General features: G+C 37.1%; 2 protein-coding genes across 3 annotated transcripts in view; both read left to right on the plus strand.

The window, feature by feature from the left end:
* ARFGEF1 (ADP ribosylation factor guanine nucleotide exchange factor 1) overlaps nt 1-16,017 on the plus strand; it is a 148,095-nt gene that overhangs the window by 23,699 nt on the left and 108,379 nt on the right. The window lies entirely within an intron of this gene.
* Nucleotides 11,814-13,605, plus strand: LOC110260282 (tigger transposable element-derived protein 1-like). Its single transcript, XM_021089279.1, has one exon. It carries the CDS (start codon nt 12,675-12,677, stop codon nt 13,146-13,148), a length of 474 nt encoding a protein of 157 aa, XP_020944938.1. The 5' UTR covers nt 11,814-12,674; the 3' UTR covers nt 13,149-13,605.

The raw sequence follows: 16,017 nt of genomic DNA on the forward strand, positions 1-16,017 counted from the left end.
TGTATGTGTTAATCCCAAACTCCTAATTTATCCCTCCCTGAGATAATGAATTTGTTCCCTTCGAATGTATACCCAGAAATGGAATTGTTGGATCATATGATAGTTCTCTTTTTAATTTCTTGGGGCACCTTTATGCTATTGCCATAGTGGCTATATCAGTTTACACTCCTGCCCACAGTGTACCGAGGTTTTTTTTTCTCTGTATTCTTTCCAGCATTTGTTATCAGTTGTCTTTTTGATAATAGCCTAACAGGTATGAAGTGATATTTTAATGTGGTTTTGATTTGCATTTCCCTAATGATTAGTGATGTTGAACACCTTTTTATGAACTTGTAGGCCATTCGTATGTTGTCTTTGGAAAAATATCTATTCAGATTTTGCCCATTTTTTAATTGGATTGGGTGTTTTTGCTGTTGAGTTGTATGAGTTCCTTGTATATTTTGAATATTAATCTCTTATCAGATAAGTGGCTTGCAAATATTTTTTTGCATTCCATAGGTTGCTTTCGTTTTACTGATAGTTTCCTTTGTTCTGCAGAAGCTTCTTAGTTTGATGTAGTCCCATTTGTTTAATTTTGCTTTTGTTGCCTCTGCTTTTGCTGTCAAATCCAAAAAAATCATTAGTAAGACCAAGAAGCTTACATCCTGTGTTTTCTTCTCAGAGTTTGACATTTTCATGTCTTAACGTTCAGAACACATCCATTTTGGGTATGGTGTAAGATAGGGGTTTAGTTTCATTCCTTTGCATATGGCTCTTTAGTTTTCCCAGCCACCAGTTTCCTAAAGAAACTATCCTTTCACCCATTGCATATTCTTGGATCCTTAGTAGAAGATTAGTTGATATAGTTTATGCATGGGTTTATTTCTGGACTCTCAATTCAGCTTTTTTGATTTGTGTGTCTATTTTTATGCTGATACCAGACTGCTTTGGATTACCATAGATTTATAATACAGTTTAAGATCAGGAAGTATGATGATTTCAGCTTTGCTTTTCTTTCTCAAGATCATTTTGGCTATTCAGGGTCTTTTGTGGTTCCATACAAATTTCAGGGTTGTCTTTTCTGTTTCTCTGAAAAATACCGTCGGAATTTTGCTAAGATAGTGCATTGAATCTGTGGATTTCTTTGGGTGGTATGGTTTATTTATTCTTCTGATCCATAAACATGGAATATCTTTTCATTGTTTGTGTTTACTTTGGTCAGTGTCTTTTATTTTTCAGTGTACGGATCTTTTCACTTCCTTGGTTAAATTTATTCCTAAACATTTTATTTTTTTATGTCATTGTAAATGGGGTTGATTTCTTAGAAAATTCTCTAATAGTTCATTGTTGGTATATAGAAACACAGTTAATTTCTGTGTGTCTAGAAGTTCTTGATTGGATTCTTTAGGGTTATCTATATATAAGACCGCAGATGACAGTCTGCAAACAAAGTTTTATTTCTTCCTTTCTGTTTTTGATGTCTTTTATTTCTTTTTCTTGCTTAGTACTTCTAGGCTAAGATTTCCAGTACTGTATTGGAGTTGGCAAGAAAGGGCATTCTTATCTTGTTCTTGAGCTTAGAGGAAAAGCTTTCACTTTTCACCGTTGAGTATGATGTTAGTTGTGGGTTTGTCATCTGTGGTTTTATTATGTTAAGATACATTCCTTCTATACACAATTTTTTTGAGTTTTTATTGTGAAAGGATGTTGTATTTTGTCAAATGTTTTTTCTGCATAAATTGAAATATGTTTTTTATCCTTCATTTTGTTAATCCTATGTCTTTTTGATTGATGGGTGTATGTTGAACTATCTTTGCATCCCAGGAATAAATCCCACCTGTTTTTCTTTTCTAATATAAGCATTCACTGCTATAAATGTCTCAGCACATTTTAGCTGTGTCCCACAGAATTTGTTTGTTGTAGTTTTGTTTTAATTTTGTTTCTGTATTTTAAAATTTTCACTTAGAACTCCTTCTTGACCCCTGGAGTGTTTTTAAGTATGTTACTTAAGTATGTGTTTGGAAATATTACTGTTTTCGCTTTCATTTCTAGTTTTATTCCATTGTGATCAAATAATATTGATCAGTATTCTGTAGGATTTCAGTTCTTTTGTGTTTGTTGAATACGAATATTTGTTCTTTTATATTTATATTTTATGGCACAGGATATGGACTATCTTAGTGAATATTTATGGGCATTTTAAAAGAGTATGTATTCTTCTCTTGTTGAGGGGGGTGTTGTATAAATTTAGGGTCCTGGAGTTTCCGTAGTGGCGCAGCAGAAACGAATCTGACTAGGAACCATGAGGTTGCGGGTTTGATGCCTGGCCTCGCTCAGTGGGTTAAGGATCTGGTGCTGCCAGGAGCTGTGGTGTAGGTTGCAGACGCAGCTCAAATCTGGCATTGCTGTGCCTCCAGTGTAGGCCGGCAGCAACAGCTCTGATTAGACCCCTAGCTTGGGAACCTCCACATGCCGTGGGTGCGGCCCTAAAGGGACAAAAGACAAAAAATAATAATAATAAATTTTGATCCTGTAGTTTGATGGTGTTTACTTAGTTCTGTATCTTCGGTGGTTTTTGTCTAGTAGTTCTATTAAATGTGAAAGGAGTGCTACAGTCTTCAACTGGAATTGTAGATTTGTCTGCTTTTTCTTTGAGTTGTATTTGTTTGTGCTTCATGTGTTGTGAAGCTGTCTGCCTTTTTTTTTTTTTTTTTTTTTTTTTACATACACATGTAGGATTTCTATGTGTTCTTGTTGTATTCACCCTTTTTGATCATTATGTAATGTCCTTTGTTTCTGGTCATTTTCTTTGTTCTATTTTGTCTGATATTGGTATGACCATTCCTGCCTTTTTTATTTTTTATTTTTTGTCTTTTTAGGACTGCCACATGGCATATGGAGGTTCCCAGGTGAGGGGTCGAATTGGAGCTGTAGCCACCAGCCTACACCATATCAAAGCTGCCTCTTTGACCTATACCATGGTTCACAGCAATATCAGATCCTTAACCCACTGAGCAAGGCCAGGGATCAAACCTGCATCCTCATTGATACTAGTCAGATTCATTTCCTTTGAGCCACAATGGGAACTCCCATTCCTGCCTTTTTTTTTTGGTCTTTTTGCCATTTCTTGGGCCGCTCCCGCGGCATATGGAGGTTCCCAGGCTAGGGGTCGAATCCGAGCTGCAGCCACCGGCCTACGCCAGAGCCACAGCAACGCTGGATCCGAACCGTGTCTGCAACCTACACCACAGCTCACGGCAACGCTGGATCGTTAACCCACTGAGCAAGGGCAGGGACCGAACCCGCAACCTCATGGTTCCCAGTCGGATTCGTTAACCACTGCACCACAATGGGAACTCCCATTCCTGCCTTTTTTTGATTATGTGTATGGTATATATTTTTCTACCTCCACCCTACTTGTATCATTATATTGACGCTAGATTGATATAGATAGCATATAGCTGGTTCATATTTTTTAAATCTCATCCACCAAACCATCTTTTAATTGTTATGTTTAGACCTTGTATATTTAATGTAATATTGTTATATAGAGCTTAATTCTGCCTTTCACTTTTATTTTTTGTTATTCCTTCTATTTTTCTTTCCTGTGTGTCACTTTTCTTGCCTTCGCATGGGTTACTTGGACGATTTTTTAGAATTCTATTTTGGGTTTTCTTTAGAGTTTTGAGTGTATCTTTGTATTTGATATTTTTAGTGGTTGTGCTGGCTATTAAATTATCCATACATAACTTGTCAAAATATGCTAATGTCAACATTGTACTGATTTGAGTAATCTGTGTAGAAACCTTAGCTAGCTCTATTTAGGTCCTTTTACCTTACCTCTTTATAGTATTACTCTTTTAAATATATCCTCTACATATTTCAGAAACCGTAAAAGACAATGTTTTATTTTTATTTTAAAATAAATATCTAAATATCTAGCATAATTTAAATGCTATTATTTAAATATTTAAATATCTAGCATAATTTAGAAAACTCAAGAAGAGAAAGGATAGTGTTACATTTTCTGATATTTTTACCCTTTCTGTTCTTGATTCTTGGTGTTTAAAATTTTCTTCTCTATCAGTTCCTTTTAGTTGAAGGACTTCTTTTAGGTAGATCTAATGGTGACACATTTTGTTTGTTTGTTCTCCTTTTCTGAGAAGATCTTGGTTTTATCTTCATTCCTTTAAGATATTTTCACTCTGAATAACAGTCCTTTTCTTTCAGCTCTTAGAAATATGTCAGTGCCTCCAAATATTGACTTCACTAGTTTCTGATGAAAAATCCACTCTTGGATTGAGTCATGTTGTTTGAATCTGTTCTTCTACAAATAATATGTTGTTTTTTTCTACCTGCTTCCAGGATTGTTTCTTTGTCTTTAATTTTCTTGTTTGATTATGATGTGTTTTGGCTTATGTTCCTTTGATTCCTGTTCTATTTGGGTTTGTTCTGCTTCTTGAATCTGTGGTTTGTGTATTTGCCAACTTTGGAAAGATTTCAGCCACTATTTCTTCACATACAATCGATCAAACAGCTCGGGGGGGAGGGGCGGCACCCATTCCCATCACCCCCATGTACAGTCAACTTCATACATAGCTCTCTAGTCAGCCCTCTGTATCCACTGTTCTCATTCATGGATTCAACAACCATGGATCATGTATACTGTCATATTTATTTTTTAAAAATCTATGTATAAGTGGATGTTCTCAGTTGAGGTCCATGTTGTTCAATGGTCAGTTGTACTCTTTCAGCCCCATGCTTTTTCTCCTTTTTCTGTGACTGATATGAATAATACCGCTTGTGTTATCAGGTCCCTGAGGCTCTTTTGTTTTTTCAGTATACTTACTACCTCTTTTTCAGATTGGTTAATTTTTATTGTTCCATCTTCAAGTTCATTGAATTTTTTCCTCTATTGTATTTATTTTGTTGTTAAGTTTGTCCAACGAATTTAAATTTTTTTTGTATTTTTCACTTATAAAATTTCCATTTGGTTCTTTGTATCTTCACTTTTTCTGTGCTTTCTGTTATTTCATTCATTTGAAATGTGCTCACTGAAGCTTTTTTTTTTTAATGAAGGCTGCTGTAAGATAATTATAGTATCTGTCATCTTCGAATTGGCATCTGTCACTTCTCTTTGCTTATTGAAGTTAATTTAAAATTTTCCTGGTACTTGTTATGGTGGATGATTTTGAATTGTATACTGGATATTTTGGATATGTTGTGAGATTCTGGATCCTATTTAATATTCGTTTTGAAGTCACCCTCTTTAGGTGTAGTGCACAGGTCCAGGCAACACCAGAGTAGGTGAAAACAAAGGGTCTACTTAAACTGTCTAGTTGCTGCTGGGCTGGGAGTTGAAATTCATTTCCCTCTCGCTTGGCCCTTCTGACATTGACCCTGTGGGGAAAGAGGACTGCCCAACCATTATTACCGTGCACCACTTTGTGAAATTGGAAGTTTAACTGCCCCACTTACATCACCTTGGTGGGGAAAGCTCATGGTCACTTGTTCTGCCTCACTGTCACCAGGTGGACCCTAAGTCCATCTCACCTCTCACCCTCATTGAGAGCAGGTGCAGTTTTTCCTTTAGTCTTTGCCTAGAGTAGGGCACATATTATCAGGGCTGCTTTCCCCTGTCCTTTTGCTAGAGGGAGATGGCTTTTCTTGAGTTTCTGTTTTTGTTTTTTTGTCTGTGCCTGTTGGCAGTTATAGGTTGGAGGCTTTTCTAGCATGCCATCCAGGGTGTATAGGATACACAAAGAAAATCCAGGAATTCACTGTGTTGATACGATGGTTCCAAGGTTCTGAGACATTGTGCGTTGTATCATTCAGAGTCTTTATTTGTTGTATTATATGTGCTAGAATTTTTAGTTGTAAGAGAGAGGACTTGTGAGAAATGGGCGTACACCGTCTTATCCAAAACAAATTATTTTTTTCTTTTTAATTTGTGGTAAAATACCCATATCATAAAATTTATCAACTTAGCCATTTTGAAGTATGCCGTTTAGTAATCTTAAGTATGGTCACAATGTTGTGCAACCCATCTCCAGATTTTTTTTTTCGTCTTGCAAAACTAAAACTTACTACCATTGAACAGTTTTGAATGCTCCCTCCCACCTCCCACCCCCTGGCAACCACTCTTCATTTTACTTTCTGTCTTCATGAATTTGATTCCTCCAGGGACTTCATATAAGTGGGATTGTACAGGATTTGTCTCTTGTTTCATATAGCTTAATGTCTTCAAGTTTAATCCATGTTATAAGCATGTCAGAATTTCCTTCCTTTATAAGGCTGAATAATAGTTTACCGTAAATACAGTTGACCCTTAAACAACATGAGTTTGAAATATGAGGATCCATGTATATGCGGATTTTTTCCTAATGGTAAATGCTACAGTACTACATGATCACAGTTGGTTGAAGCTGTGAATGTGGAGGAATCACAGATTCGGAGGAATTGCATATAAAAGGAGCCAACTATAAATTATATATAGATTTTCCACTGTACAGAGAGTTGATTTCTCTAACCCCTGAATTGTTCAAGAGTCAACTATATACATGCCATGTTTTGTTTATTTGTCTGTTGATGGAAACTTGGGTTGTTTCCACATTTTGGCTGTTGTGAATAATGCAGCCATGAACATGGGTATACAAGTATTTAAGGCCTTGCTTTTAATTCTTGGTATATGCTCAGAAGCAGAATTTCTACATCTTACTATATTTAAAATTTTTTAGGAATTGTTGGAGTTCCCGTTATGGCACAGTAGAAACGAATCCGACTAGGAACCATGAGGTTGCGGGGTCAATCCCTGCCCTTGCTCAGTGGGGTAAGGACACTGCATTGCTGTGAGCTGTAGTGTAGGTTGCAGGTTCGGCTCAGGTCTGGCGTTGCTGTGTCTCTGGCCACAGCAACAGCTCTGATTTGACCCCAGCCTGGGAAACTCCATGTGCCGCTGGTGCGGCCCTAAAAAGACAAAAGACAAAATAAAATAAAATTTTTTGAGGAATTGTCATAGTGTTTTCAGTAGCAGCTGCAACATTTTATATTTTCTCCAAAAGTGCACAAGGGATCTAGTTTCTTCATATCCTCACCACTTGCTACATTGTGTTTTTCTGACAGTTGTCATTCTCATGGCTGTGAGGTGGTATCTCATTGTGGTTTTGATTTGCATTTCCCTGATTAGTGGTTTTGAGCATCTTTTCATGTGCTCATTGGCCATTTGTCTTACTTTGGAAAAACGCCTGTTGAAGTCCTTTGCCCACTTTTAAATTGGATTGGTTTCTGTTGTTGTTCTGAGTTGTAGGAATTCCTTGTAAATTTTGGGTATTAACTCTATCAGATAAATGATTTTCAAATATTTTCTCCCATTCCTTAAATGGCCTTTTAATTCTGTTAATTACATCCTTTGCACAGTTTTAAATTTTGATGTAGTCTAATTTATTTTTACCTTAGTGTCCTGTGCTCTTGTTGTCATATCCAGTAAATCATTGCCAAATTTAATGTTATGAAACTTTCCCTTTATATTTTCTTCTAAGAGTTTTAACTTTTGCATTCAAAGCTTTAATCCATTTTGAGTTAATAAACACCTGAAATTCTAAACAAATTTAAGTTGTTGGGTTATTTTACCTCTTCTTCTTCTTCTTCTTCTTTTTTTTTTTTTTTTTACTTTAGTGACCTCCTAAGGCTTCCAGCAGTATTGCACACACATTATACTTTTACTTAGTCTACTCTTTTGTAAAACTCACATTACTGTTTAAATTATGATGGTTATCAGTGTTGTATAAAAAGGCAGAAAGAATAAGTAGTGTCAGGATCAAAGAAAAGGACCAGCATTCTCTCTTTTTTTTCTTTGTAGTGTTCAGATAGATGCCATAGTATGGTGGAAAAAGCCCTGATAGGCAGTTTTTTATTCTAATATGGATTCTGTTGTTTATTCGATCTGAAACAAAGTTAACCAGTTTCTTTGGGTCCCTTTTCTTCATCTCTAATGCCCACTTCATGGGGTTATTATAGAATTGATACAAGATACATTATATAAATGTTAAGTTCTTATCCTCCTGCACTGTAATTGGCAAAGAGATGTATATACAATTTATGTACAAAACCATAAGTATCTACATAATATTAAAATAGTTGCTTAAATCATTTGGTTTTTCCAAATAAAGTAGCAGTTACAAAGGTATATTTGTGAAAGAAAGTATTGAACTGAACACATAACTTGTACACCTTCCACCATGTATGTTTTACTTTAATAAAAAGTTTACCCTAAAACATTATACATTACATTGTTAACTGGATTTATTTCTATATTGTGCTATTATGGTTGGTGTCTTTTTTCCTTTGTACATTTCTGTATTTTCCAGATTTTCTAAACTGATCATAAACTGATCATGGTTTTGTTTTGGGTTTGTTTTTTTTTTTTTTTTTTTGCTTTTTAGGGCCACTCCTGTAGCATATGGAGATTCCCATGCTAGGGGTTGAATCAGAGCTACAGCAGCTGGCCTGCACCACAGCCACAGCAACACCAGATCTGAGCCATGTCTGCCACCTATAGCACAGCTCACGGCAACACTGGATCCTTAACCCCCTGAGCGAGGCCAGGGATTGAACCTGCAACCTCATGGTTCCTAGTCAGATTCGTTTCTGCTGCGCCACAACGGGAACTCCAGATCGTGGTTATTTTTATGTTTGAAAAAAAAAAAAAGTAACAGCATACTGAAGTATTTATAAGTTAACTGGTATGCCTGGAATTTGCTTTAATTGACTTCATTGGGAAAGGGAAGCATGAAGTGATAGAAGGTATAGAAACATCATTGCTGCAGGTGAATAATAGGATATGGGGATTCATTATATTATTTATTCTCTCTTGTTGAACATGTTTGGAATTTTCCATAATAAAAAGTTTTAAAAGCTGTTAAAATGAAAAGAGTACACTGTGAAATGGGAGACTTAAAAAGGACTCAAGAATAAGATGTCTTGGGAGTTCCCATCATAGTACAGCGGAAACCAATCCAACCATGAGGTTGTGGGTTCGATCCATGGCCTCATCAGTGGGTTAAGAATCCGGCATTGCTGTGAGCTCTGGTATAGGTTGAAGACTCAGCTCAGATCTGGCATTGCTGTGGTTCTGGCATAGGCCAGCAGCAACAGCTCTGATTGGACCCCTAGCTTGGGAACCTCCATATGCCATGGCTGCAGCCCTAAAAAGACAAAAAAAGAAAAAGATGGCTTTCTTTTTTTCTGAAGGGACTGATTTTTTGGAGAATAAAAATTAGTCTCCTGACACTGGCTGGAGCACATGTAGTACTATTTTGTAGTTATAGAGGCTTTTTTTTTCCCCCCTCTGTATTTGCAGCCACCTACATTTTAGCTGAGTTGCTTAGCTGAGTTTTACAATATAATTAAATGTCATTTGTTCTCTAGGCTGTTACAGAGCCTTCATCTCAATTAGGTATGTCTTTTTTTTGTTTTAATATAACTTTAAGTCTTATTTTGCATATCATGTGATTCACCCAATGCAAGTGTACAACCCATTTTTTTTTTTTAACAGCTGCCCCTGCCACATATGGAAGTTCCCAGGCTAGGGGTCAAATTGTAGCTGTAGCTGCCAACCTATGCCACAGGTTGTGGCAACGCTGGATCTTTAACCCACTGAGTAAGGCCAAGGATCACACTGACTCCTCACGGACACTATGTCAGGTTCTTAACCTGCTGAGCCCCAAGGGAACTCCTCAGTTTTTTTTTAAGTAAATTTATTGTGTTGTGCAACCATGACCAGAAATCAGTTTTTGAATGTTTCCATCACTTTTATAAAATCCCTCGTGTCCATTAATTGTTAATCCCTATGCCCTCCCCAGGCAACCAGTTACCTATTCTCTTGTCTCTAGATTTGCATTTTCAGGACATTTCATATAAATTGAATCATATAGTATATAATCTTTTGTGTATGACCTTTTCAGAAAAGCACGTTTTTGAGTTTTATCCGTGTTCTACTGTGTATCAGTATTTAGTTCCTTTTTATTGCTGAATAGCTTTCTTTTGTGTAGAATCGATGTTCCATTTATCCATTTTCCCATTGGTGAACATGAATTAATTAATTAATTTATTTATTTATTTTGTCTTTTAGGACTACACCTGCAGCATATAGAGGTACCCAGGCTAGGGGTCGAATTGGAGCTGTAACTGCTTGGCCTACAGCATAGCCACAGCCACGCCAGATCCGAACCACAGCTGCAGGCTACACCACAGCTCACAGCAACACCGGATCCTTAACCCACTGAGCGAGGCCATGAATCAAACCTGCTTCCTCATGGATGCTAGTCATATACGTTTCCACTGAGCCACGACAGGAACTCCGTTAGTGAACATTTACATTGTTTTCATCTTTTTGTGGTTATGAGTAATACTGCTTTCAACATTTACATACAAGCCTTTGTTTGGGTGTGTATTCTTTCTCCTGGATAGGTACCTAAAGGTGCAGTTGCTGGATCATGTGGCAAACTTATGTTTAATGTTTTAAGAAATTGCCAACTTTTTTCCAAAGTGGCTGCAGCATTTTATTTTCCTCCATCAACCTTGAGGGTCCCCATTTCTGACTATCCCTCACCAGTATTTGTTAGTGTGTATCTCTAGACTGTAGACTAGCCATTCCAGCACTAGGAAGTGGCATCTCATGGTTTTTGATTTGCATTTCCCTTGACTAATGATGTTGAGCATCTTTTTATATGCCTGTTAGCCATTCATGTGTCATATCTGGTATGTCTGTTCAAATCTTTTAAAAAATTTTTATTCTATTCTCTTGGTTCTTTGAAATTTAGTGCTTAATTATTTTAAAAAGTAGAAATATCTTGGCACTAATAGACTTAAACTTTGCAGTTTGGACTATTGAGCTTTAATATGGGTATAGTAAGTTATAAATTTTTGAGGTACAAATTTAATATCTAGTGTGTACTTCTTTTCAAGGCTGGTCTGAGGAAGTAAATCACTTAGCTAATAAATGAGGTTTGCCAGTGCCTAGGAACATGGCAATTTTATTTTCTCCTTGTGAGTCAGAGTTCTGTTGACCTTTGAACAAGGCAGGTTTGACTGCACAGTTACACTTACATGTGAATTTTTTCAGTAGTAAATACTGCAAGACTACTCAGTCCATGGTTGGTTGAATCCATGGATGCACAGGAACTGCAGATACAGAGAGCTGACTTTAAGTTATAAATGATTAATCCTCAACCATATTTGCCATCATATATTTATTAATTTTAGGACTTTTTAAAGGTCTGTAGACTATCTTTTATAAATATCAGCGGCCTTGAAAGTATTTTGAAGTTTTTTTGCTTTAAGTGTCACTAAATTCCTCTAACTCAATTTTATGATCATTCTTTTATTCATTCAACAATTATTTATTATCTGTTTTAAGTATGGTAGAGCAGTTTTTATAACATTGGCCCTATTACTAAGTGTGTGATCTTGGGTGTATCACTTAGGCATCTCTGTTTCTTTCCTCATTTGTACAATCAGAACAATCATAGCATCTATCTCAAAGTTGCTCAAGGACCTAAAAGCATATTTTAAAGCACCTGCAGTGGAACCTGGCACTTGGTAACTGCTCAGTAGACATTAGATGTTGTTAAATGCAAGTTGTGGTAAGAACCAAAAGTGCATTGGTGCATAAGATTGACAGGGTCCAGGAGTTCTTGTCGTGGCTCAGTGGTTAACGAATCTGACTAGAAACCATGAGGTTGCAGGTTCGATCCCTGGCCTTACTCAGTGGGTTAAGGATCCGGTGTTGCCGTGAGCTGTGATGTAGGTCGCAGACATGTCTTGGATCTCATGTTCCTGTGACTCTAGAGTAGGCCAGCAGCTACAGCTCCGATTAGATCCCTAGCCTGGGAACCTCCTTATGCCGCAGGTGCGGCCGTAGAAAAGGCAAAAAGATAAAAAAAAAAAAAAGATTGACTGGGTCCATTTTATTTATACAAGTATACCTTGTTTATTGCTCTTAGCTTTATTGTGATTTGCAGACATTGCATTTTCTACACATTGAAGATTTGTGGCTACCTGCTTTGAACAAGTCAGTGCTATTTCTCCAGCAGCGTTTGTGCACTTCATGTTTGTCACTTTTTGTTAATTCTCAAAATATTTCAGACTTTTTCATTATTATATTTGTTATAGTAATCCATGATCAGTAATCTTTGATATTACAATTGTAATTGTTTTGGGAGCACCACAAATCATGCCCACATAAGATGGCATGTTTGTGTGAGTGTATTCTGACTGCTCCATCTATGATCAGCCATTCTCAGCCTCTCTCCCTTTCCTCTGGCTTCCCTATTCAGTGAGACACAACAATATTGAAATTAGACCAGTTAACACCTCTACAATGGCCCTAAGTATTCAAGTGAAAGGAAGAGTTACATGTCTCTCACTTTAAATCAAAAGCTAGAAATAATTAAGTTTAATGATGAGTGTATGTTGAAAGCTGATATAGGCCATAAGCTAGGCCTCTTGTGCCAGTTAGCCAGGTCATAAATGCAAAGGAAAAGTTCTGGAAGGAAACTAAGAGTGCTACTGAAGTGAACTCACAAATCTTAAGGAAGTGAAACAGTGTTATTGCTGACATGGAGAAAGTTTTAGTGGTCTGGATAGAAGATCAAACCAACCACAACATTCCCTTAAGCCAGAGCCCAATCTAGAGCATGGCTTTAACTTTCTTCAGTTCTTTAAAGGCTGAGAAGGGTGAGGAAGCTGCAGAAGAAAAGTTTGAAGCTAGCGAAAATTGGTTCATGAGGTTTAAGAAAAAAAGCTGTCTCCATAACATAAAAGTGCAAGGTGAAGCAAGTGCTGATGTAAAAGCTGCAGCAAGTTATCCAGATCTGACTAAGATAACCAGTGAAGCTGGCTTCACTAAACAGCAGCTTTCCAGTACAGATGAAAGAGCCTTACATTGGAAGAAGATGCCATTGAGGACGTTTATAGCCAGAGAGGAGAAGTCAGTGCATGGTTTCAAAGCTTCAGAGGACAGGCTGACCCTCTTGTTAGGGGCTAATGCAGCTCATGACTTGAAATTGAAGCCAGTGCTTATTACCATTCTGAAAGTCTTAGGGCCCTTAAGAATCATGCTTAATCTACTCTGCCTGTGCTCTATAAATGCACCAACAAAGCCTAGATGACAGCACATCTGTTGACAGCATGGTTTACTGAATATTTTAAGACTGCTGTTGAGTCCTACTGCATAGGGGGAACAGAAGATTCCTTTCAAAATATTACTGCTTGTTAACAGTGTAGCTGGTCACCCAAGAAGTCTGGAGATGTATGACAAGATTGATGTTGATTTTATGCCTGTTAATATTTCATCATCCATACTCAGCCTTCAGATCAAGAAGTAATTTCCACTTTCAGGTCTTAATTTTGAAGAAATACATTTCACAAGGCTGTACCTGCCATAGTAGTGATTCCCCTGCTGTATCTGGGCAAAGTAAATGCAAACCATCTGGAAAGGATTCACTATTCTAGATGCCATTAAGAACATTCATGATTCAGACTTCCCTTGTGGCACAGTGGGTTAAGGATCCATCATTGTCACTGTTCTGGCCCTTGTTGCTACTGTGGCTTGGTTTGATCCCTGGCCCAGGAACTTCAGCATGCCACAGGTGTGGCCAAAAAAGAAAAACATAAGTGATTCATGGGAAGAGGTCAAAATAACAACATTAGCAGGAGATTGGAAGAAGTTGATTCTAACCCTCATGGATGACTTTAAGGGGTTTAAGGCTTCAGTGAAGGAAGTCACTGAAGATGTGGTGGAAATAGCAAGAGAACTAGAATTAGAAGTGGAGCATGCTGAAGAGAGTGTGTAGGAAAGGGTACCCTCCTACACTTTTGGTGGGAATGTAAGCTGGTACATCCACTATGGAGAATAGTATCGAGGTTCCTTAAAAAAACTAAATACAGAGCTACCATATGATCTAGCAATCCCACTTCTGGGCATATATCTGGAGAAAGCCATAATTCAGAAAGACATATGCACTCCATTATTCACTGTAGTTCTAAGTGAATAATGGGAGCAACCTAAATGTCCATCAGCAGAGGAATGGATAAAGAGACATGGTACTATATATAATGGAATATTACTCAGCCGTAAAAAGAATGAAATAATGCCATTTGCAGCAACATAGATGGACCTAGAAATTATCATACTAAGTGAAGTCAGTCAGACAGGAAAGACAAATATCATAGGAGATCACTAATATTTGGAATCTAACAAAAAATCTTAAAAAAAGAACTTAGCAAACAGAAACTCAAATTTTAAAACCAAATTTATGGTTACCAAAGGGGAAATGTGGGGCTGGAGGGATAAATTAGGGGTTTAGGATTGACATATACACACTACTATATATAAAATAGATGGGTAACAAGGATCTACTGTATAGCACAGGATAATCTACTCAGTACTGTGTAATAACCTACATGGGAAAAGAATCTGGAAAGGAATGGAGATATGTATATGTGTAACTGATTTACCTTGCTGTATACCAAAACTAACACACATTTCTAAGTCATTAGAAATTTATTTAAAATTTAAAATTGATTTAAAAAAGAAAAGATGGTTCATTATGGCACAAATAGAGAATGGAAGTAGTGAAAGGGAATAAAATGGAGTCAGTGAATGGTAAACTAAGTGAAGGATTTGTGTAAAAAAAAAATAGTGGAGGCTGAAGATGTGACTGAATTGCTACAATATCATGATAAAGCTTTAACAGATGAGGAGCTGCTTCCTGTGTATAAGCAGAGAAAGTAGTTTCTTGAGATGTAATCTACTCCTATGAAGTAGGATAGATAATCCTACTCCATAGATGTAATGCTATGAAGATTATTGGAATGAGAACAAAGGATTTAGAATATAACTTAATGTTGTTCATAAAGCACTGAGTGGGTTTGAGAGAGTTGACAATTTTCAAAGTTCTACTGTGAGTAAAGTACTATGAAACATCCTTGCATGCTACTGAGAAATTGTTCCTGAAAGGAAGAGTCATTTGTTGCAGCAAACTGCATTGTTGTCTTATTTTAAGAAATTGACATGGCCACTCCACCTTTCAACAACCACCACCCTGATCAGTCTGCAGCCATTATCACTGAGGCATGACCCTCCACCAGGTGAAGGTTTGGATGATTGATAGCATTTTTTAGCAATAAAGGTTTTTTGCTTTTTTTTTTTTTTTTTTTTCTTTTTCTTTTTGCTTTTTAGGGCTGTGCCCACAGCATATGGAGGTTCCCAGGCTAGGGGTCGAATCAAAGCTGTAGCTACATTGCATCACAGGATCTGAGTCATGCTGCGAACTACACCACAGCTCATGGCAATGCCGGATCCTTAACCCACTGAGTGAGGCCAGGGATCTAACCCACAACCTCATGGTTACTAATTGGATTCGTTTCCACTGCACTAGGATGGGAACGCCAGTATTTTTTAATTAGGGTGTGAACATTGTTTTTTTAAGGCCTAATGCCATTGTACACTTAATAGATTACAGTATAGTATAAACATAACCTTTATATGCTTGGAGAAACCAGAAATTAGTGTGACTTTTATTGCAGTGGTCTAGAGCTGAGCCAGCAAAAAAAAAAAAAACTCTGGAGTATGCTTGTATACAGTTATGAAATACTGTCCTAGAATCAAGCTTGGATGATTGCTTAGTGAGTATTTATCATATTGTTGTTTGTACTTTTTCATATTTAAAACTTCTCAAAAAAAAAAAAAAGATTAAACCCAGCCCTAAACAAAGCATGTTTATACCTCCTTGGTGCCCCAATAGTCTTATGAGACAGAAAACTAAATATTGTCATGCCTGTTTGAAAAGTTAGTAAAGTGAGGTTTAGAAAGGTAATAAACCTGGGGCACCTGGGGTTTGACTCTCAGTCTTTTGGAGTTAGAGGCCCCAAAAGTATTTCTTTCTACTGTATTTTCACTTGTGCAGCCAATTGTGAAATAGAACCCAAGGCTCTGACTTACAGTGCAGTATTCTTTCCGTGGTGCCATGGCTGCTG

Source organism: Sus scrofa, chromosome 4, assembly GCF_000003025.6.
Source record: "Sus scrofa isolate TJ Tabasco breed Duroc chromosome 4, Sscrofa11.1, whole genome shotgun sequence".
Taxonomy (NCBI): domain Eukaryota; kingdom Metazoa; phylum Chordata; class Mammalia; order Artiodactyla; family Suidae; genus Sus; species Sus scrofa.